Source organism: Magnolia sinica, chromosome 8, assembly GCF_029962835.1.
Source record: "Magnolia sinica isolate HGM2019 chromosome 8, MsV1, whole genome shotgun sequence".
NCBI classification, from domain to species: domain Eukaryota; kingdom Viridiplantae; phylum Streptophyta; class Magnoliopsida; order Magnoliales; family Magnoliaceae; genus Magnolia; species Magnolia sinica.
Genome location: NC_080580.1, coordinates 12594725 through 12617933, shown reverse-complemented (window position 1 = coordinate 12617933; position 23209 = coordinate 12594725). Strand labels below are relative to the sequence as shown.

The following is a 23209-nucleotide window of genomic DNA, read 5'->3' as shown; positions in this document are numbered from 1 at the left end:
CTTTCTAATGCGTTTTTGTCCAATTTCTGCCTTCTCTGTCGCATTCGATGCTGTTAGGGTTTTGATCGTAGGGCGCAGAGTCGTTCAGTTTCTTCCCGTATGAGAAGTTCTGGTTTTATTGATATTTTCACCTTTGATTGCGGTTCTCTGATTTATATTTTTACACAATTGCGCATGGGCTTTGGTATAGCTATGGTTGTGCTTCTTATATCATGTGAATTCTACACTTAAGGGCGGGGCAATCATGCCCCCAAGTTCTGTTTAGGGCGTGTTTGGATGCTCAATTGGATTGAATTGCAATGTTTTAGTTTTAGTTTTGTATGTAAATGAAATGATCAAAGAAGGGATGGTGCCAGTTTAGTTCAGGACGATGAGCGAACACCTAATCGCAATTTATGTGTTTCAAGTTGGACCTGGGATGATTGTAACAGATTTGGGAGCTTCTTTATAAATGGAGCTGGGGCCAGCCCAGCTTGGACCGCTTCTACTTTATTGAATCGAATTGTGGCAATTTAGTGCAATTGAGCATTTGGACGCCACCTTTTACATTTCAATTTGTTCTTTTTTTAATCAATATCTATTGTAAGCAGTGTTCAAATTATCTCAAATATTATCGAAATGTCTCAGATATTATCGTTATCTCGAGCTTGGTGATACCGATAACACTGGTAGCAATACTGATAGCACTGGTAGTATAAAAAATTCCAGGTATAAGCAATGTATCGTTAAGTATCGTCAATGTGTCGATAACGCCAATATTTTCAATTGTGTAAATTCCAAGTGTTGCTTATAGCCCCGATGTATCGATGTCGGCAATATTTTCGACTGTGTAAATTATAGGTGACGCTTATATGACAAGTGCATCAGTGATATTTCAATAATATTGCCAACACAGAGATATTACAAAAAAGATTTGTTTATTAAAAGCATATTCTTGTATTCAGTGTTCAATTTATCGCTAATAATATTGATAATATCTCGATATTATTGAGACCATAATCTTTCATTTCCTTTCCAGTTGTTGATGATTTCTTGGCAAAATATCGTGAGTTGTCGATATTTTGCAATATTGATGGATGTTTGGATGGATGGTTAGATGGGATGGTTAGACTGTTTCTTACGATGACACATGCTTTTAGGTCCCCATTAAATGGAAACTTATTGTGCATATATTCTTTTTGCAATTTTTTTTAAATTTTTTTTAATTTTTATTTAATTCCTAAATATCCAAATTGTGTATTTTAGCATCTCTTAAAGTTTCACTAAAAATTTCACCATTTTCCTCATGTTTCCCTGCATTTCCGGTTATTAGCGATATTATCAGTGATATCGATATTATTTCCGCATCCCTGTCGAGCGAAACTTATAACGATACCAATATTTCGAACACTGATTGTAAGATTTTTTTTAAAATTATTATTATTATTATTTTTTTTTTTGGGTTTTTACCCAAAAATTCCTGGGAGCATATGATATTCCTATAACATGCTTTAACTCTCCATATTTACCAAAATGTTCCTTTGACTGTATGGATGAAGGATGAAAAGTTGAAATTATCCTTGATGGGGAGATTTTCACAAAACTGGAAGCTCCGTCTTTCCCCAGTGCATATGGAAATTACGATCCAAAAAATCAGTAGCTATGTTGGCCCTACGTGTTGCATTTCAGAAAATCCAATCCGATCACTAGTTGCATGACCTAATTTTAGGCGAAGGCATAAAAAACGAGCCTCGTCTGTGATTTAGGTGGACCATACGATTGGAAACAGTGTACACGTTGATGCCCACCCTCTAAACTGTTTCCCTTTGTGTGACCCACCTGAATCATGGATTGTCCTGATTCTTGTGCCCTTGGCCTAAATTTTTTGTTGATCTAATGGGTGGAGTGGATCTCTAATAATCTTCATGGTGGGCCCTATAAAAAAATCATCGTTGGACATCTCTCCCAATTGTTTCCTTTGGTGTGCCCATCTGAATCATAGGTTAGCTTGGGGTTTTTTTTTTGGCCATGGGTCTAATGTCAGATTACACAAGTAATGGTTGGAGTGGATTTCACATACACACCACGGTGGGCCCTGTAAAAAATTGGTAGTGGCGTCCTTCCCGCAACTACTACTTGAAGAGATTTAGGAAGCGGATTGCATGGTCTGCCACACACCGCCAACCTTAGTGGTGTGTTTACATCACCAAGTTCTATGGGCTCGACCATGATGTATGTGTTATGTCCACACCGTCCATCCATTTTGCAATATCATGTTAGGGCATGGGCCCAAAAATGAGATAGATCCAAATCTCAAGCGGACAATATACCGTAAAAAGCAGTGAGGACAATGATTCCAACTATTAAACCTTCCTAGGGCTCACTCTGATGTTTCTTTGCCATCTAACCCGTTCATAAGGCCATACAGACATGGATGAAGGGAAAATACAAATATCAGCTCGATCCAAAACTTATGTGGCCCCTAAGAAGTTTTCAATGGTAGGCGTTCAATTCCCACAACTTTTGATGGTGTGGTTCACTTGAGCTTTGGATTTGCCTCTTTTTTCCCCATGCCCTAAGATGATCTCGCAAAATTGATGGATGGTGTGGATATAGCACATACATCATGGTGGGATCCATAGAACTTGTTGACGTCAACACACCACTGGGGTCCGTGCACACCACGCAATCTGCTTCCATAGATTTAGCTTTAGTACATGCGGTGGCGTCCTTCTCGCGAGTGATTGAAGAGATCTAGCTTTCATATATTAAAAAAAGAAAAAACTTATGGGAGGCACACCCAAGCCCACCTTAATGTGTATGTGAAATCCACTCGGACCATTAGTTGTATAATCGCACATTAGGCCCAAGGCTAAAAAATTAGGTTGACTCGTGATTCAGAGGTGCCTTAACAGAGGAAACAATCGGGAGATATGTCCATCATTGATTTTTTACAGGGACCACCGTGAAGATTATAAGAAATCCATATCAGCCATTATATTCCACATGAACATTTAGATTTTAGGCATAGGGCCCAAGAATTAAGACAATCCATGATTCAAGTGGGTCATATAGGGAAACAATTTGGAGGGTGGGCATCGTTGTGTACACCATTTCCAATTGTATGGTCTACCTAAATCACAGATTGGGCTCAATTTTGATCCTATGCCTAAAATTAGGTCATGTAACTATTGATTGGATTGAATTTTCAGAAGTACAAGTTAGGGTCAACATAACTTCTGATTTCTCGGAGCTCTGCAATGGAGAAAGACGGGGCTTCTGGTTCTACAAGTCTCCTTATCAAGGGTAATTTTGACTTTTCATTTGCCATCCATGCCGTTAGAGGAATGTTTTTGTGAATATGGAGAGTCAAAGCATGTTATGGGAAAGGAAACATAAAAGAAATTAAAACTTTTCAAAACCTAAAATTTTGTGATTAACCCTTATGGAGCCTCAATTGGATATGTCCAAGTTTCTACAAAAAGGAAAACCTAAATCCAAAGGCTAGGATTTACCTGATAAAAACCTGCTTGATGTGTAAATTTTGCCATTGCTGATTTGTAAACCAGGAAGTCTCTCCCAGATTTATCCCAGATTGAGGAGAGGTGTGGCCTAACATGTTAGCCCTTGGTATGGCTAAGGCAAACGCATGCTGTCCACATGGGTGGACTGTACACATGTCATGGAGGTGGGAGGAGAGTGGTTGATCTCTCTCTTTCCCCCTAAGTACAGAGAGAGAGAGAGAGAGAGAGAGAGAGAGAGAGAGAGAGAGAGAGAGGGGATATGATTTATTTATAAGGAGGAGATTAGGGTTTCAAGGAGACGTCATTTAAGGTTACTTTATCACCCTGTAATATTCCACATGCTCTACTACATTGGAATCCTGTGATCTTGCCTTATCACATGCGTTTATATTTAAATCATATCCCCCCCCTAAGTAGGGGGGGGGGGGGATATGATTTATTTATAAGGAGGAGATTAGGGTTTCAAGGAGACGTCATTTATAAGGAGGAGATTAGGGTTTCAAGGAGACGTCATTTAAGGTTACTTTATCACCCTGTAATATTTCACATGCTCTACTACATTGGAATCCTGTGATCTTGCCTTATCACATGCGTTTATATTTAAATCATATCCCCCCCTAAGTAGAGAGGGGGGGGAGGGGGGGGATATGATTTATTTATAAGGTGGAGATTAGGGTTTCAAGGAGACGTCATTTAAGGTTACTTTATCACCCTACAATATTCCACATGCTCTACTACATTGGAATCCCGTGATCTTGCCTTATCACATGCGTTTATATTTAATCCAATCATTCCATTGTCATGGCCATTCACCAAAGACCCAATGCTCATGCAAATCAAGTGGTGGACCCTTAGATCAAGACCATTAGATCATCACAAGTGCGATAAAATGCCCTTTTAACGTTTAAAACAAAAGTCTACTGGTCGAAAACACTTGCAAAACCTTTTAAACGTTTTGAGTGTTGGCCCAATAAAAAAATCACTTGATGAACATCTGATCTCCTAGATCTAAGCTATTAGTTCCTAGGAAACTAGTGGATCCCTTGTCACCCTCATATGGCCTCAAGTTTAAGGATCAATCAGATCTTGTGCATTTTCAAGTTGATCATAGCCAGGCATGGTGGGCCTCTTGGTCTTGATACTTGACCTCGATCCACCAATGCAAATGTCCAATGTGTCGAAACCAGGAGCCTATATAAATTAAGGTATTTAAAACGGTTACGTAACGATTGTTACGAAAAAAGGCCCATAACATATATTATGGGAAAAAGGGCCTATAATGGCCATTAGGGGGTTGGTACAGTTTTTTCTTAAAAAAGGTTGTAACTAACGGCTGTCATGGGCCGTATCATAACAATAATGACAGTTACCAACCATTGTTATTGTTATTGAATACCTTGATATCCATGTACACTCACACTGTTATGTGGGTGGGGTGAAGGCAATCGACTTCTTGTCACTCATGCTCGATGGTGGAGACCTTCCATCCTAACTTGTCATCAATCTCCGTATATGGAATGACCACATCCATAATCATGATGATAATAACCACTACATATTTGTCCCATAACCCGCTAGATGGTCATGAGACAACAGATATGTACTGAGATCATAGCCCACAAGTCTCCTTGGGTTAGTGATCGTTGTGTCCAATCTCAATTGCCAAAGGAAAGGAATCCCTCTCCTTTAACCCACATTCACATATGTTTAAAGGAATCTCCACATATCAACTATATGGCTAGTAATCGGTCTATTTGGGACCAGTGTTCGAAATATTGGTATCGCGTTACGTATTGTATCCTTGGGAATTGGGATATAGATACGTATCAGTTATCGCACGGGATATATCATTTGTATTGGGTAATTTATCGCACTTTTTGGGAAACATGGGGAAACATTCGGAAAATGGTTGAATTTTTCAATGAAACTTCATGGATTATTAAAAAAGACCTCAATACACACTTTTAAATCATAACATCTCAAAAAAGAAGTGCACATAATAAGTTTCCTTTGTATGGAGTCCTAAGCTATACGTTGTCTGACTGAATAATGCAACTATATTAAAATTTAATGCATAATATTTGGAGTTTTTGTGATGATCATTTCATCAAACACTCCTAAATACCTCGAAATTAGTCTCAATTGACAGTTGGTTGAAGGAAAATTTTGAAATTTTTTTATAATAATATTTTATTAATTTTTAATTAAAAATGATTTTTATTTTTCGAAAATCGACAATGACTTAACAAATCAGTAGATCAGCCCTCATACATGCTTGATTTCATGTTTGGAGTGCAACATTACAGGCAATTTGGGAAAATTTCCCAATTTTCCCCAAATCGGACCACTTACACTCAAATTTCGAAAATTAGTCTCAATTGACGGCTGCTTGAAGGAAAATTTTGAAAAAAACATGGAGAATATAAAGAACCAATGGATATTGAAATCAAAGCTCCAACTCCATGATTTTTCATGCAAAACATGAAGAATCAATGGATTTGTAACCATTTGACATTGATTTAACATAATTTCAACAAAAAAAAAGGGATCGGAAATTAAAAATGCTCACTGAATTGAACATGTGGGATATATCGATAGTACCTGTGCGTTTCATATCGCACAGGTGGGATGCAAGATATATAGTGGGATATATCAACCGATATTTTCGATATTGAAAACATGGTCTGGGACCCATAGTCATCGTGATCTATAGCTAAGATCATTGATATCACATCTAATCACCATTGGACAAGGTTCACATCGTTTTTTTCAGGCACAATTCCAATAAATTAATGTATGGATGGTTGTTGGTTTATTAAAGTTTAATATGCATGGATATTGTTCAAAGAGAGAGAGAGAGAGAGAGAGAGAGAGAGAGAGAGAGAGAGAGAGAGTATTTCAATGTGCTTGGTTTTCTCATGATAAACTTGGTTGTTGCTTATGTTACATGCAACTGTCTCATTGTTCTATATTCTACCTCATCGCTGCACTCTGCTTCTTACTTTTCCTTGTAACAAGATAACCACATACGAAGGTACAATAACCAGTAGTAGATTGCTTGTCAGATGGAGAGTTAACCTGTTTTGCATCTGAATACCCTTCTACTCAGAGATGGCCATAGCTCCGTTTTAAGTACTCGAGAATATGAGGCGCGACCTCCACACGGAGAATACGAGAAGCACCATTAACTGACTGACCATGCTGACTAGATAGGTGATATCTGGTTGGGTAATCATTAAATAGATTAGCTTTCTAATAAGTCGACGATATCTCATTGGATCATCAAACAATTCTCACCGACCCACATGTAGCTGCTACTTTGTAACCATGGAAGTTTCGGTGGGCATGGCTCCTAGAAAACATGTCTCATCTGGTAAATCGTTCACATATTTTCGTTGTGACAAATTAATACCCGCCTTATACACCCGCATGGTTTTGGCAAACAACTTCGGTTGTGGGTTTTCTCCCTACAGACATGAGTTTGAGTCCCCTCCCCGTGGATTACCCGATGCACGTGTTTGGTAGGTGATTGCGTGCATTCATAGGGAATAGTCTCACCTTAAAGGGGCGGGGACACCTTGTCGTCATGAGAAAAAGGCCCTCCTTAGACGTTACTACTTAAATATCTAAGAAGTATCAAATATGGGCCAAGCCCTTTGTATAGAAGTGCCACTGTAAAAATTTCTTCAACTTGTCAATACCTGTACGGTCACTTCTGGTGTTGATGATATTATCTACGTATACAATCAATACAACGACACCTACTTCACTTTGTCTTACAAAGGTTGAGTGGTCAACCTGGCATGCTTCATTTCAAACACTACTTTGTTGAGCTTGTCGAATCAAGCTTGTGGCATTTGTTTTAAATCATAGATTGACTTCTTAAGGTGGCATACTTTGTCTGACTCCCACTAAGCAACAAAGCTAGGTGATTGCTCTATATACACTTCTTCTACCAGATCTCCATAAAAAAAGGCGTTCTTCACATCAAGTTGATACAATATCCAATCCAGTTTTGTAGCAATAGAAACAACAACACGTATAGAGTGAAGCTTGGTCAAAGGAGAAAAAGTTTTCGAGTAGTCGATTCCTAGGGTTTGAGAGTCCTCTTTGGCACCAAATCGAGCTCTTTAGCGATCAATCGAACCATTAGGGTTATACTTCACCGTATGCACTCATCTACACCCAACTGCATGTTTTCTTTAAGTTTGATTTTGATAAAGTGCAACCATCTCTTCTTCCATAGCTCATCTCTACCCATCACGGTTGTGAGTAGGCATGCCAAAACGGTTTCTACCCATTACCGTTGAGTGCAAGTATGCCAAAACGGTTATGTAACAACCATTACGTAATGGTAACGGTGGAAACTGTTACGTGTTAAGAGTCCCAAATTTTTTTTTTTCAAAAAATAAAAAAAGTTTGTATCACCCCATTACGAATCATCTGGTAAGGTAATGACGGTGTGCATTACGACCACCATTACCATTATGGAACCCCTTGGTTGAGAGCCTTCAGGAAAGAATGATGAAGGGACACAGACAATAAGGATGGAGCAAATTGTCGAAACGAAGGAGATAAGCCAACAAATGAAACAAATTAAGAAATAGAATGTTAAGTGCAAGAACACATACCCTTACAAAGAGTGATGGACAAGTCACCTTCATTTGATGGTATAGGTGAAGATTTAGAGCAAGGTGTGCCAAATCGACTATGTAACGGTAATGGTTTCACCTGTTATGTGTTATGGGGTCAAAACGGCGCCCCTTGAAAAAAACAAACTATAACAGTCATCACAGACCTGTAACGGTCCATTACAACCTTGCATAACGGCCCAACAACCAGCGAAGAACCAAAAAAACAAACATACCTGGATTTCTTTTTCTTCTTCTTTTGCTTGCTTCTGTTGTGCCTTTTTCTTTTGTTTCCTGTCTTTGTAGAGAAAGACCTGAAGCACAATTTTGCGATACACCTAAGGTACCCTTGGTTCTTTAGGAGCGTATCTCAGTAATTAGTCAGGAATCTTTTCGCATAAAGTCGCTCGGAAACATTATGTTTCACTATATTAACACTTCCAACAATTCATTTACCTTATGCTTAAGCTTTTATTTAACTTATATTATAATGGCACATCAATCGAACTTGTTGTTGTTATTTAAGGATGAAACATTGCGCTGTGAAAAAAACCCAACTCCCTTATTAGATAGAAGAAGAACAGGCTTGACTAACAATCTATACCCGGAGGAGTTTTTCTTCCATTCTTTCACTAATTATAGAAATATCGTAGATTTTTTAAACTAAATTTTATGAGAATTGTAACACATTCTCTAAATTATTATTATTATTATTTTTTATGTTTCTGCATTCATTTTAAACTAATAAATCTTGTGCAGGGAGTTGGTGGGCTAGTTTTCGGGAACGAGAATTCTGTGTCCAGTGAAGATAGGTAAACTTATACTTCTTTGCATTATATGTATCAAAGTTGAAGGAATGTTCTGTATCCAGAAGAGATAGGTAATTCCCAAAGAATGTTGTATGAGTAATACTCATAAAGTTAGAGGAATTTTTCTTCATTACTCATGCAGCTTTCATAGCGAGTTATTTGCGGGAGGATTCTCTCTTCTTGACTAATTGGCGCATCATTATTTGTTTCCCTCTGCTGTATAATTCATTATTCTTTAGTGTTGTACAAGTATATGCATAGAATTTGAATGAATTTTCTCAGTCGTATACTCGTATTGCTCATACAATATTCACTGTGAATTATTTGCACCAGGATCCTTTCTCCTTAACTAATTGGCACATTGTTCCTTTTCTTCTTTTGTAAATTTGATTTGATTTGATTTTTTTTTTCCTCTTTCAGTTCCATGCTTTAATGTCTTTCAAGTATCAAATCTATTCATCTAATAGTTAGAGGCAGATCATAACTATTGAGACCACTAAAATTTATGACTGTAAACTATTCATACTGTTGTTTATAAAACAAAAAATGTATGCTAGACAGTTTTGTATGGGTTCTTCTATTATGAAGAAATGGAAATGTGCCTCTGGGAGTTTGGAGTTTTATGTGATCATTGTGTACCACTCAAAACTGAAAGAGAAATTTTATAGGATAGCTATAAGACCAGCCATGCTTTATGGGACAGAATGTTGGGTAGCTAAGGAACAACATGCTCATAGGATGAGTGGAGTTGGAATGCAGATGTTGAGATGGATGAGTGGCAAGACAAGGATAGAATTAGAAATGAATTCATTTGGGGGAACTTAGGAGTAGCACCAATAGGTATAGGATGAGGGGAAGTAGACTAAGATGGTTTGGTCATGTGCAATGGAGACCAAGAACTATGCCAGTTAGGAGTGAGTTGGTACAAGTTGAAGGCTCTAAAAGGCAAGGGGAAGGCCCAAAAGGATGTGGGGATGTAATAAGAAAAGGCTTGATGACCTATGCTCTAAATGAAGTTATGGGCCTATGGCCCTTGATACAGTAGAATGGCAGAAAAGGATTCGTGTAGTTGACCCCAATTATCTGAGATAAGGCTCAGTTAGGTGATAATGATGATGAATTTCATTGGCGCACAAATATAAATAGAACTCCAGAATGTGATGAAATACAATTTTTGTTTAATTCATAGTTTGCAAACCAGGTGAGTCGACCCAAGACTCGGCCCAGTCACTCACTTGGTCATCGGGTTAGGAGCACCAGGGATGGACGGCAATCGGGCCTGGTTTCTCGAGTCAAGGCGTCATTCGGTTGACATGGTTGAGTTGAAATAGGTCAGGCGGTGTAAAAAAGGGAAGCTTTCCTGAAATTCGAATTCCTCCTTGTTTCCTTTCTCCTCAAAACCAAACCTTGTAATCCAAAACAAAGTACAATGAATGGAAAAATGAGCAATTGCAGTTGCTATGAACCCAATGATTGTTTCATCAACACATCGCCTCTTAAATCTCTCAGAAATTTCACATCATTTTGAAGAAATGCAATGAGAGAGTTTTCACGCTGCTGATCAATCCGCAACACTCGATTTTCAGCCATGCTAGCTTTCTCATCGAACACCCAAATGCTAAAAAAAAATGAACCTCTTGCTGCTTTACGACTACAAAAACCCATATTTTCTACTCAAAAAGATGAAATTTCGTCCCCTTGCATTCAACCTCTTTCGTAATTTATTATATTGGGAAATGCTCCAGTGCTCTTAGAGCACTATGAGTTATAGTGCTCCTAGTTGCAATGGTCATTTGGACAGTTCAATAATTGATTCTGAACTGTCCATCAATTCCAGAACGCATTTCATGTAGGACCATGTGAAAATCACACTTATCTGATGATCCAGTCCATCCTCAATCTAGCCTTTTATTATTATTATTATTTATGTTGCGTCCCTTTTCTAAGTGATGGATGTGATGGTTAGCATTGCCTGAAAATGGTGATCCTTCACAATGATAAGCAATCCGTGATGGTTCCTAACAAATACATGGATCAAATCGTTGATCAGACCTATTTTTGTTTAAAAATCCTATGTCGATATAAAATTCTATTGATTAGATAGCTAAGATTGGTAGATCTGTATGATCGATGTTTGCATGCTAGCCCATGAAATGAATGTTGAACCTAATGAACAATCTAGTCAGTGGATTGGAGTGTCTAAGAATCCCGATGCCACTAAGAGCATTACAACTTGCAGCACTCCGAGAGCATTGGAGCATTTCTCTACTGTATTATAATAAAAGTAATAGTTATGCTAAGCCCACATGCGTGTACAAGTCAGTTAACGCCCACACCACCACATAGGCCAATGTGGCAGATAGGTACAACATCCAAGCCATCCCTCAGACCCTCAAAAGATTACTATTATTTATATTCAATGTTCCAAGTATCAGGTCCATCCCACATAGGCTAGTGTGGTAGACAAGTCGATGATAAACAACAGATAGCTAACCTAGCTGTTTCCCATTTTCAATCCCTTCTTACTTTTGAAGATTGGATCAGGCCCTGTTTAGAAGGCATCACCTGTAAATCTCTCGAGCAATCAGAGGCAGATATCTTGGAGGATGCATTCTCAGAGGAAGCGACCAAAATAGCTATTCAGTCATTGGGGGGAGACAAGTCGCCCGGTCCAGATGGATATCCCATGATATTTTTTCAGACGTTCCGGGAATCCATTAAACAGGATGTCATGGATTTTCTACATGAATTCCATCGTAGAGGTAGAATTTCAAAAGGAATGGGTGCTTCATTCATTGCTCTCATCCCAAAAACAGTCGGTGCGAGCACTTTTGCCGAATTTTGACCCATAAGTTTGATTGGGGGCCCGTACAAAATTCTGGCAAAAATTCTTTCCTCCAGATTATCGAAAGTGATGGGGAAGTTGATCTCGAAATACCAAGCGTTTATAAAGGGTAGACAGATCATTGATTTTGCCCTGATCGCCAATGAATGCCTTCATTCATGCCATAAGTCCGGGATGAAGAGTATCTTTTGCAAGCTAGATATTGAAAAGGCATACGATCACGTTGATTAGGGATTCCTTCAATACATGCTTCTCCGCATGGGCTTTGGCGATTGATGGAGAAAATGGATAAAGGCGTGTGTGGAATTGGCCCACTTCTCTGTCCTTATCAATGGAGCCCCTAAAGGTTTTTTTAATAGCCCGAGAAGTATACGCCAAGGGGACCCTCTATCCCCGCTCCTCTTTCTCTTAGTAGGTGAGGCATTATCGCAGATGTTTCTATGCGGTCAGAGTGCGGGGGTTCTCAAAGGGATATCTATGCCTGGTGTCTCTCCTCCAATCTCCCACATTCAATTTGCGGATGACATGCTTATCCTCTCTGATGCGGATTCGACGATCATTGACAACTTGCAAACGACGCTAAGGTGTTTTGAAGCTGTTTCGGGGCTAAGAATCAACATGGCCAAGTCATAGATTTTTGGGATAAACGTATCGGATGATGACCTTTTTAGATATGCTGACTTGCTCGGCTGTCCAGCTGCCTCCTTCCCTACAACATTTGTTGGTCTTCCCCTCATCATTGGACCTCCACCGAAAGCTATGTGGGATAAAATTGTTATCAAGGTTCAAAAATACTTAGCCACGTGGAAATGTCAGTATCTATCTATGGGAGGCAGGCTTACCCTTATCAAGGCTGCCCTGTATAACCTCCCAATTTATCACATGTCTTTATTCAGATGCCCGTCTTCAGTTCTGGTACGCATTGATAACCTCAGACGTGATTTTCTTTGGAGCGGGAAGGAGAACCAAAAAAAGCTACGTCTTCTTGATTGGAAAGAAGTCTACAAACATTTCCAAGATGGGGGGTGCCAGTGTTAAAAACCTGAAGGTCATGAATCAGGCTCTCCTAGGCAAGTGGACATGGAGACTGGGCACAGAGGGTGGAGCTCTATGGAATGACATCGTCAAAGGGAAGTATGGTACTTCTCCAGGTGGTTGGTGGACCAAAATCTCCACAGCGTACAGAGCTTCTTTCATCTGGAAAGGTATTTTGCGTTCCAAGCAAGCTGTGATTGACAACACTAGCTTCGAGATTGGTAGCGGCTCAGCGATTCGCTTCTAGGAAGATCAGTGGGTTGGGGATGCACCCCTCAGTTCTTCATTCGTGAACATATACCGATTGGCCCCGGACAAGAAGATCCCTGTCGTAAACTGCTACACTGTGTCCGGCACCACGGTAGTTTGGGAGGTGAAGTGTGTTAGAAATCTTCATGACTGGGAAGTCACGGAGTTTGTGGAATTGCTTGATTGCGTGTCCAAGGTGATTCCTGACCAGGCCATTTCAGATAAGCTGGTTTGGAACGGGGACAAATCCAGCATATTTTCGGTAAAATCCTTTTACCCTTATTTGCTCCCCCCTCCCAATCCAGCGACCTCCGCCTTCCCTTTCATCTGGAAATATTCTGCCCCTCCCAAATTCATTTGTTTCAGTTGGTTGGTTGGACAAAACTGTATTCTTACAATCGACGATTTGAGAAAAAGAGGTATGTAGCTCGTCAACGTGTGCCTATGCTGCATGAAGAACGAAGAATCGGTAGATCACCTGTTGCTGCATTGCCTGTTCATTGCTCTCATATGGTCAGATTTCTTCATCAGATTCAATATTAGCGGGAGTATTCCGGGTTCCTCCTCCAGCATGTTACCTTATTGGCATGGATTCAAGCTTGGAAAAAATCAAAAATCGCATCTGGAGAATGGCTCTCCTCGCCATTTGGTGGTCTGTTTGGGAGGAAAGGAACGATAGATGTTTTAATGATATCCATTCCTCGGCTCAAGCGGTATGTTCTAAAGCCAAAAAGAAGATTATAGAATGGGTGGTTAATGTTCCTGGGCTTAAGGATGTTGATCTTTTGTTTTTAGGCCTGTAGGTTTTTTGTTTTGGCTTCTCTGCTATCTCAGCAGTTGCCTCCTCTTGTAATCCTTTTTCTTCTTTAATATTATCCCGTTATCTTTGGAAAAAAAAAGTATCAGGTCCATCCCCTAGTCAGGTGGGCAACAATTAACAGAACAAATGCATGGTTCTGAAAAAATTGTCCCAAGCCTTCTAACCTGTCTGCTCATTTCTAATATCACGATGCTCATGCTGAGTGGGCCATCTTTTTATTTGGGCAGTAACATCTACATAGTGAGTTCCACCTAGTGGATGGCTGGGATATTTTGCTTGTCTGCCATGCTGGCATATGTGGTGTCATGTGCATTAGCGGGCTTGTACATGTGTATGACCTTAGCAAAACTCTAAAAATAATTTAAAAAATAAGATTTGACCCACTTGGTCAACCCACTGAATCCTGGGTTGACTCAGACCCGGTGACCAACCAAGTCCCAAGCCGAGTCCTGGTTGGCAAACTATGGTTTAATTCATTGCCTTGTCTAGAATAAGCTTCTCATGTACACATATATAGAAGAGGAACACACACATGCATTGGAGTAAAAGTGATCCGACAATTTTATCTTTTGCCTTCGGGAACAAATGTTCAATGCATTCATTGCTGGACTTTGTCACACTAATTGGTAGTAATAAGAATATTAGTACATGTTATAAATGATAATTGCAGATTTTCATATATGTAAATTTGCTTAAACTATGCTTAATGCATACAAATAATTATATAATAAGTGGCATAATATATATTTAGGATGTAAACTCATCCATATCTAGTTGCATGACCCTTGTCAAATGCACATGATGGTTTTTATGAATATGGGAACTTTGGGTTCTCCAACAAGTCCTGTCAATGTGCATTACAAACTTTTGTTTTCATTCCACTAGCTGGAAATAGAACCTTTGGGAATTTTGTTTAATATATGGCTTTGTAAATGTATGCACACAAATTGGTACATCTGTTGGTGACATTTACCGATGCAAAATGCAGTAAATTTTTTGGATTAGCATGTTAATGAACCATACTAATGTAAGTAGAAAGATGACAAAACTAATCGGAGAAGAGTTGCAGCAATTAGGGGTGTCAATGGGCTGGGCTCGGGCCTGCCAAAATTAGAATTTTGAATAGGCCCGGCCCGAAACAGTTCAAAATCTGGGCTGAGACCAACCCCAGGCCCGGCCTGTTGACAGCCCTAGCAGCAATGCACAGGATTTGTGATGCAAAGCTCTCAAGAAAAGATAAAAAATTTCACATGCAGGTTAAGAAAATCATCCCCCTCAATCTTCTCCACTGAATAAAGAAAGTCATCTCAGGAATTTCATTCATTTAAATGTCATAGAATTGGGTCATGTGTATAGCTTGAGACTGTATTTATAGACTGCTATACATAGGGTTTTTCTTGTGGCTTGAGATATTTCCTAATTTACACAATCTGGATTCTCTAGAAAAATGAAAGATAAGATTTATTAAAGAGTGCCAATACTGGTAAATTTTAAGAATCTCACATTTAAGGATCATTGTGAATGTATACAACAGCCATTGTATGTAGCTGTGTGGTTGTGCATATCGATAAGAATTACTCATATGCAGTGTATTTCCTGGGTCGGAACCATCATCTATGGACAATTTCACATGTGTGATCAGGTGGGCCCACTAGTGTTTCTTATGCACGTGTGGCCTGCGATTTGGCTGCATCAAGTGCTCACTGCTGAACATTGTCTTGTATCTATTACCTATGCAACAGAGATCTGCTTCTAGTGATATTGCATATTCCATCTATTGGTGTTTTTGTGATTAAACTGGTTGTGAATTACTGTGATTTGGTGATTATTGTTTCCTTTTCTTTCGTAAAGACTGTGTATTGTTTATTTCTTTGATTTAAAAAATTTGCACTCTTCAATTCTGTCTCATCCTTGTTTAGTTTGCACAAGGGTCCCCAAGTCATTGGTTCAAAAGAAAGGAAAATAGAGATGCTTTCTTGCTTGAACTTATTAGTCATTAATTATATGCTTTCTTGCTTGAACTTATTGGTCATTAATTATATTGAATGGTTTATCCCTATAGCTATGTTGAACGATTGCTCGACCGCATAAGCAACGGAGTTCTAGCAGATGATAGGCGTGCTGCCATGACTGAGCTTCAGTCCATTGTAGCAGAAAGTCGTTCGGCTCAGCTAGCACTTGGGGCTATGGGTGGGTAGCATATCACATACAATATCACCTTTCAAAAAAAGAAAAAAAAGGAAAATGTAATATTATTGTATTTCTCTTGTGCACAGGTTTACCAGTTCTTTTGTCCGTCTTAAGGGAAGAGCGTGATGATGTGGAGATGGTTTGTTTTTTGCACTGTGCATCTTTTTCCTTCTGTCCATATTTTGTAATGAAATATCTGATTGGTGCAACTATCTTATTCTATTTTCAGTCATATATTTGTTGAGACTGGTGTATCTGATTACTAATGAGTCTCATGCTCCTGTCTTGTAAAGTAAGTTCGAAGAAAGATAAATTATGCCAAAAAGATTGGGCTGAAGTAAAATACACAACTCTTTTCCAAGGAGAGCCACAGCCTCACCTTGTCTGGCATTTATTTTTTTCTTTACCTTGTCAGTCATCTAGTTATTAGTAACTGTTGTTGTCCTGTCTTGTAAAATAAGTTCTGAGAATTTTGGTAAAAGGATCATATTGAAGGTGCAATGCTAGCTTTTTTCTTCTCAAGGAGAGCTGCAGGTTGTGTTACTAGCACATGAATCCCAAACATGTATCTTAGGCACTTTCTCTGTCTCTACTCAATGTCAAACTTTGTATTTTGAGTGTTGGTAACTTGGTTTAATGAGATGTAGACTTGCCATGCATTGCATAGGGAAAATACACACTTCTGGTAGTCTGGGTATTGGTGGATGGTTCCCATCTGCAGCGCCTTCCTGTTGGTATGAAATGACCTATAACCAAAATGGATATTGGGTGGTTGAAGCTAACAGCTTCCTTATAGGATGCTTCGGCTCAATCCTTTAGCCTTAAGCTTGCTGTTTTCATCCTGTTTTTGTGCATAGTCTTTAATATAGTCAACTTGTTGCGTTGGAATGAAATGTTTCACTTCTCCATGTTGCTTTGGTGCAATAAAATATTAAGGATGTTCCAATATAGTGATATGCACTGTGATTGTTGCATGTCAGCTATTGTTAGTGGGTTGTCTCATATTATTTGTTACAATCTGATTCCATTGACAGAGGTATTGGGTTGTCAAAGCTTATAGTTACAGCTAATTCCTGGCAGATGTATTGAAACAATCTATTAATTTAAACATTTGATTTTCCTTTTTGTTTTCCTAGTCCCTTGTTGGTGAAAGTTTGGGTTATACTATACATTTTGTTGAAGGGTAAGATTGATTTGCTCAAAGGAAAATAGAACTAGAATACAACAAAACATGGTATGATGCCTCAACAAACCAAACGGCCATCCCCCGAATGTTGGTGAACACTTGGGTTAGCCCCTCCACTTTGGGAGCCTTGCATTTCCTTTCCACCCCCCCACCATCCCGCACCCAAGCCTCTTCCCAGTGCATGCTTGGGTTAGACCAGATAGTTTTGGAGGTCCTGTGGTCCCTTAGGACAACCCAAACCCTGCGGTTCCCATCTGTTTCTAGTCCATTGTTGGTGCCCAGTAACAGTTTGGGAGGTCCTATGGTCAGGTCATGACAACCTGCAATGGCTCATGTCAACTTCAGGCACAGCACTCCAGCTGCAAAAATATGCATACTCACATGAAGTTTATCAGCTGTAGAATCCTTCCTTATTTCTGAGTTTTGACCTTTACGGATTCAATTGATCATTCTACGTATATTTAGATATCTTGACATGATGTCCCTGTTGTGTTGGAGCTCTTGTGTCTTCAGAATAGGAGTTTTTTTTTTTTTTTTGCTGCATGCAGTTACCACTGAGCATCTTCTATAACTGAAGGTTTAGCTAGTTGGTTATGTCACAAGAAATTTACCTTTGCATTTTGCTTTTGCATTCAGGAGGGAAACCGGGAAGCCTTTTTGCTAGCTGGGGAGGTCTTCTTGGCCGGTGACCAGTTCCCTTTCTTGTACACTTCACCTTTTAAGTTTGTTCTAGTTGTTGTTGGATGATCTTATTCTGTCAGCCTTCTCTCCTTAGGATTCTGATGCTTGGAAATGGAAGTCCAATGCTTCATGAAGATTCTTTGTTCAGTCTTTCTATTGTGCTCTTCATGGTAGAACTGTGGGAGGTTTTAAGTCCCAAACAGCTATTGTTTGGCATTTCCTGGGTCCTTCTAGAGCGGTCGCTTTTGGTTTGGTGGCGGTCAATGACAAAGTTTTAACTATCAATACGGGTGTACACGAACCGAGCTAGCTCGGTTAGCTCGCTCGACTTGACTCGAAAAAGCTCGATTCAACTCGGTTCGAAGCTGAGTTCGAGCTGATTTTTTGAGCTCGAAAACAGGCCCCAGCTCGACTCGACTCGGATCGAATCCAGCTCGAATCGTGGTTGAAGTAATTGTATTGGGTCATTCAGGTTTAGATTCGGATACCAAACACAAGTGATTCAATGGTTGACGATAAGTTTCACACGTAAATCATGGTTGACGATAAGTTTCACACGTTCAAAGTTGTATCGTGAAGTACGGAATCTATTAGGGAGTGAAAAAATTGGCGTTTTGTGAGCTAGTTGCATCTCGATGGCACGGACCAATGAGAAGCTACGGAACAGGATTTGCCTTTGCCTTCAACACAGACGATCCGCACTCCGTGTTTAATTCCACACCTTCCCTTCGTGTTTGAACCATCTTCCCGCATGAAACGAAAGGATGAGATGATCCACCGAAAATCATGGGACGCTATTCATCACTCCATCAAACTAACCCCATCTCAATCTTACCTCAAGCTTCCTTCAAATCCCACTCTAAAAACCACCCACCATGATTTCTTCCAGCTCGAATCCAACTTTGCAGTTCAGGTGTTTGTGGAAATGCCTCAATGGCAACTCGGCTCGATCTTGGCTCGAACTCGGCCCGAGCTGCTGACCGAACCGAGCCGAGCTGGCCAATCAGGCTCGTTGACCAAGCCGAGCCGAGTTCGAGCTGAGGTCAGCCAGTGTTCGAGCCGAGTCGAGCTGAGGCCATCTCGACTCGGTTCGACTCAATGTACACCCTTAACTATCAGTCACTCATAGGAGGATGACGATAATGCCTCAAGTATACGGAATATGTGGATCAGCTGATCATTCCCTGTGACTACATGGCCAGAACCTGGACTTTTTACCGTATTTGTGATGTTTGGTTTGAAAGCGTCCATGCCATGTTCCCTTGAAGCCCTTGTTCAAGACTGGAGTTGGGGAGTCCAGGGTAGAAGCAAGAGTCTGCTCTGGCGTGTTTCCTTGCTGTTATTTGGTCAGTGGGGAAAGGACTCAACAATAGGTCTTTGAATGCTGCTTCAATCTTCCACTTTGTAAAAGGCCAGATGATTGCTTGGGCTTCTGGGTTGCCCCTTTCTAAGGGTTGTAATAGGGAGGATATTTTGTGCCTTGATGAGGGCCTTTTTTATTTTTATTTTTATTTTTTGCATGAGTGTTTTAGGATGCATCTCACTGTCCCCCGCTTCTTCTTCCCCCTCTTTTAGTTGTTCCTCTTTTGTTTGGGTACTTAATGAATTCAGGTTATCTTTCCAAACAAAAAAATAAAAAATAAAAAATGAAAAGGTTAGAGAAATTAAAAGCGAAGTTTTTTTTTTTAAATTATTTTTTTAAATATTATTTGGTGTGGAGATCGTGCGCTTCAGGATCTTTTCCCTAGGCTGTTTCTCCTATTGTGGTGGATCCATGGTTTGAAACTGCCCTGCCATAGGAACATGACAGCAGAGGAGATTGGTGAGTTCGCTGGGTTACTTGACTACTTGAAGAGCATCTATCCTTCCGATCAAGAAGAGGTCTCTGTGATTTGGGCTGGCATCCGTTGTGCAAATTCTTTGTTCGTTCACTATTCGGGTTGATGTGTAGGCCACCTCGATCTTCAGGCCCTCCTCACCTATTCCATCATTGGTTCTATGGAGCAGCCCCCTGGTGGTGGTTTTTGTTTGGCTTGTGGGGAGGAAAGGATTTCTCACAATTGAAAGTCTTCAAAGAAGATCCTTAGTTCTCCTTGATATTTTCCTGATGTGTATGGTAAATGAGGAGAGGATCGACCACCTCTTTCTGCACTGCCCCTTTGCTAGCAAAGTTTGGGACCATTTTCTATCTGTGCTTCATACCAATTGGGTGATGCCGGAAACTACCGCAGGCTTGGCATGGGGGAGGGGTTGGTAAATCCTGTAAATCAGTGTGGAGGCTGATCATCATGGCTGTGTTATGGGCAATTTGGAGGGCTTGAAATGGGCACTGCTTTCGGAATGAGGAGGCTTCGGTGACTGAGGTTATTAGGAAGGTTAAGGTCTTGTGTTTGGTTGGGCTGTTTATGTAAAGGCAGCTTCGACTGTGCATCTTTCTTTTGCCTTTTGATTTGGTGTCATGGTGTAGTCTTTTCTTGCTTTTTGGTGCACTTCTTAATAAATTGCAGTTCTCTCCAAAAAAAAAAAGTTTTTGAGTCATGCACACATTGAACCTACTAATTCTGTGACGAATAGAAAATAATGCACAGATACTTTCTGCTTGTGTTGGACCTTGCATTATTGCATATAGGTTATTTTGTCTTAGTCCAATCTTTCTTGCTGATGATTCTTTTTCTTGTAATTTTTAAACGCTGCTTGTTGTCAAACATTGTTCTGTTCTTTTTGGTAGATGTTGTCAGAGTGATCATTTGTTGTTCTGTCAATGGGTTTATGCAGGTTAGAGGTGCATTGGAAACACTTGTAAGCGCCTTGACTCCTATTGATCCTGCACATGGACCGAAGAATGAGGTTCAACCATCTTTAATGAACTCCGATTTGCTTTCTAGAGAGACAGAAAGCATTTCTCTTCTTCTAAGTTTGTTGGTGAGAGTTCTGTGGGTTCCGTTTCTCTTTCTGGTTTTTAGATTCGGCGAATTTTCTTTAGAATTAAGCTATAGTTACTGTGCACCTTCCGTCTATGCTGATTTGGCACTTTGGCAGTCAGAAGATGACTTCTATGTCCGATACTATACAATTCAACTTTTAACAGCTCTTCTTACAAATTCTCCAAACAGGTAATACTTTTGAACAAGCATTACAATTCTCAGTTAGTCACTTTTCCGTGACCATCAGTTTTTGGATAGGGTCATTCTCTTGGTAAATCTGCTGGGCTCTGTTTTAGGTTGCAAGAAGCAATTCTTACTATTCCCCGTGGAATAACTCGGCTTATGGATATGCTTATGGATCGTGAGGTAAATTTGGTCAGGCTTACCATACTGTTACTACTGAAAAAAAAAAAAAAGACTAATAAACTTGTTTTTTGCAAAAATTTTCATTTCTTACTGTGTTTTTACTTTGTCAGAGTCTGATTTTTGCAACTTCTGATTTTCTCCGATTCCTGTTGATATTCAGATTTTTGTATGTTATCCTTAATTCCCAACTTAAGAAAGTGAATATTTGAGGGGATACCAGAGACATTCCTGTTTCATCTCTTTAGGTTCTTTTGAAATCTTCTAGTTTTGAGACAACCTGAGCCCAGAATTCCCTTGCACTTCTATTTTGTATCTGTCTTATAATTTTTTATGCCAAGGATCAAGCTACAGCTGTCTAAAACAAAAAGGTCTCTTAGCTGTTTTAGGCAGGCTCATCCATAACAATAAAGAATTTGTCATATACAGCTTTGGGATGACAAAAATGTATCTTTCCAAAAAAAGAAAAGAAAAAAAAAGATATGACAAAAATATCTTTCTCATGTTAGCTCCTTTTCATTTTTTTTTTTTTTTTTCATTTTACCAGCTACCACCATTGACATATCATCTTTCTCTACTAATTATTCTGGAGCTTTTCCTGCATAAAAAAATGTTTCCAGTTTCTTGTTGATCATGCTGTTGATGGTTCAAGTTTCTTGACACTGAGTGTGCTGTCTACTTGATAGGTTATACGAAATGAAGCCTTGTTGCTTCTTACTTACCTGACTCGTGAAGCCGAGGTGACTTTCCTGTCTTTCACATTTATCCACAAGTTACTATTGAGCTGTAAAACATGTTTGAACACTTCTCTCGTATTGATTCATGGTGTTTTTAAACTTCAGGAGATTCAAAAGATTGTGGTGTTTGAGGGTGCTTTTGAGAAGATCTTTAGCATTATTAAAGAGGAAGGAGGTTCGGAAGGTGGTGTCGTTGTACAGGTGATTCCCTCTGAACTTGGAATCTTGATTGGTCAGTAAAATTAGCTATACCTTTTTGTATATTAGCGTACATTGTATTTCAGAGTAGATATTTTCTTATTGGTTCTTACGGTATCTGATGGAGCTCAATTTCACAGAATAATAGATTTGGTATCTTGTTACTTCAGACTAGTTTAGGGTGTTACTTGTGTTATTATAGTTAATTTGCAGGGGCCTATTTGGATTTATAGAAAGCATGGTAAGTTAAAAAAAATGTTTGGCAGGAAACCTTAGTTGAAACTGTGGGAAAGGAAATAGTCTATCCTGTTTGTTTTTCCACAAGATTTTCACAGCAAATTTGAGTCTTGTTTCCAACTTTATTGTTTGGTGAAACAAAATTTTCTCGTATATTTGATCAAATGACACAATTAATGATGCATCGAGAAAAACTTGCATGTGTTCATATGCCAAATCAATTCAAAGAATCTGATGGAAACCTTTGTAAAACTGTGTTTCTCTGGGAGAGTCAAATCCCTTTCCGTGGGTAGAACTGTTATATCTAGGATTGGAAGATTTGAGAGCTGGAAGAAAATTGAGAAATCCAGTCAAAAAGTGTGGAGATTGAAGATGGCTGACTGGCTGCATGTTAGATTTTGCTTGGGTTGTTACCTCTGGTTCCTTTTGGTTTCTCGCTTTCTCTGTATTAGAGTTTTTTTTTTTTTCCTCTTGATTCTCGTTGTTTCTTTGAAGTGGCTCGCTTGGCTTCCTGTTGGACTGACGGTAGAGTCACTTATGTTGTGGCCCAGGCCAGCCCTTAGATGCTGGATCCTTCTAACTAGGTGCTGCTTCCATTTAAATCCCGGCATTGGATAGTCGCCCCTGCTTCCTACCTATTTATTCTTGTTTACATTTTGAAAGAAATGCTTCCCTGCTCCCGCACCGAATTTGTTGCCGCTTTTTTTTGTGCTTCTTACAACTATAGGCCGGCCTATCATTCTTTTCTTTTGCATTCCTTTTTGGCTTGAATAGATTGGTGGTTATCCTTTAAAAAAAAAG

The 23209-nt window shown here is 39.5% G+C and overlaps 1 protein-coding gene across 1 annotated transcript in view; it reads left to right on the top strand.

Moving 5' to 3' along the window:
• LOC131252902 (golgin candidate 6) overlaps positions 1-23209 on the top strand; it is a 47694-nt gene that overhangs the window by 404 nt on the left and 24081 nt on the right. Inside the window, exons 2-9 of the mRNA XM_058253668.1 lie at positions 8894-8946; positions 15955-16082; positions 16169-16221; positions 20725-20871; positions 20989-21062; positions 21170-21239; positions 21923-21976; positions 22079-22174. Of these exons, the coding sequence (XP_058109651.1) occupies positions 8894-8946; positions 15955-16082; positions 16169-16221; positions 20725-20871; positions 20989-21062; positions 21170-21239; positions 21923-21976; positions 22079-22174 (675 nt within the window). The remainder of the gene's footprint in view (positions 1-8893; positions 8947-15954; positions 16083-16168; positions 16222-20724; positions 20872-20988; positions 21063-21169; positions 21240-21922; positions 21977-22078; positions 22175-23209) is intronic.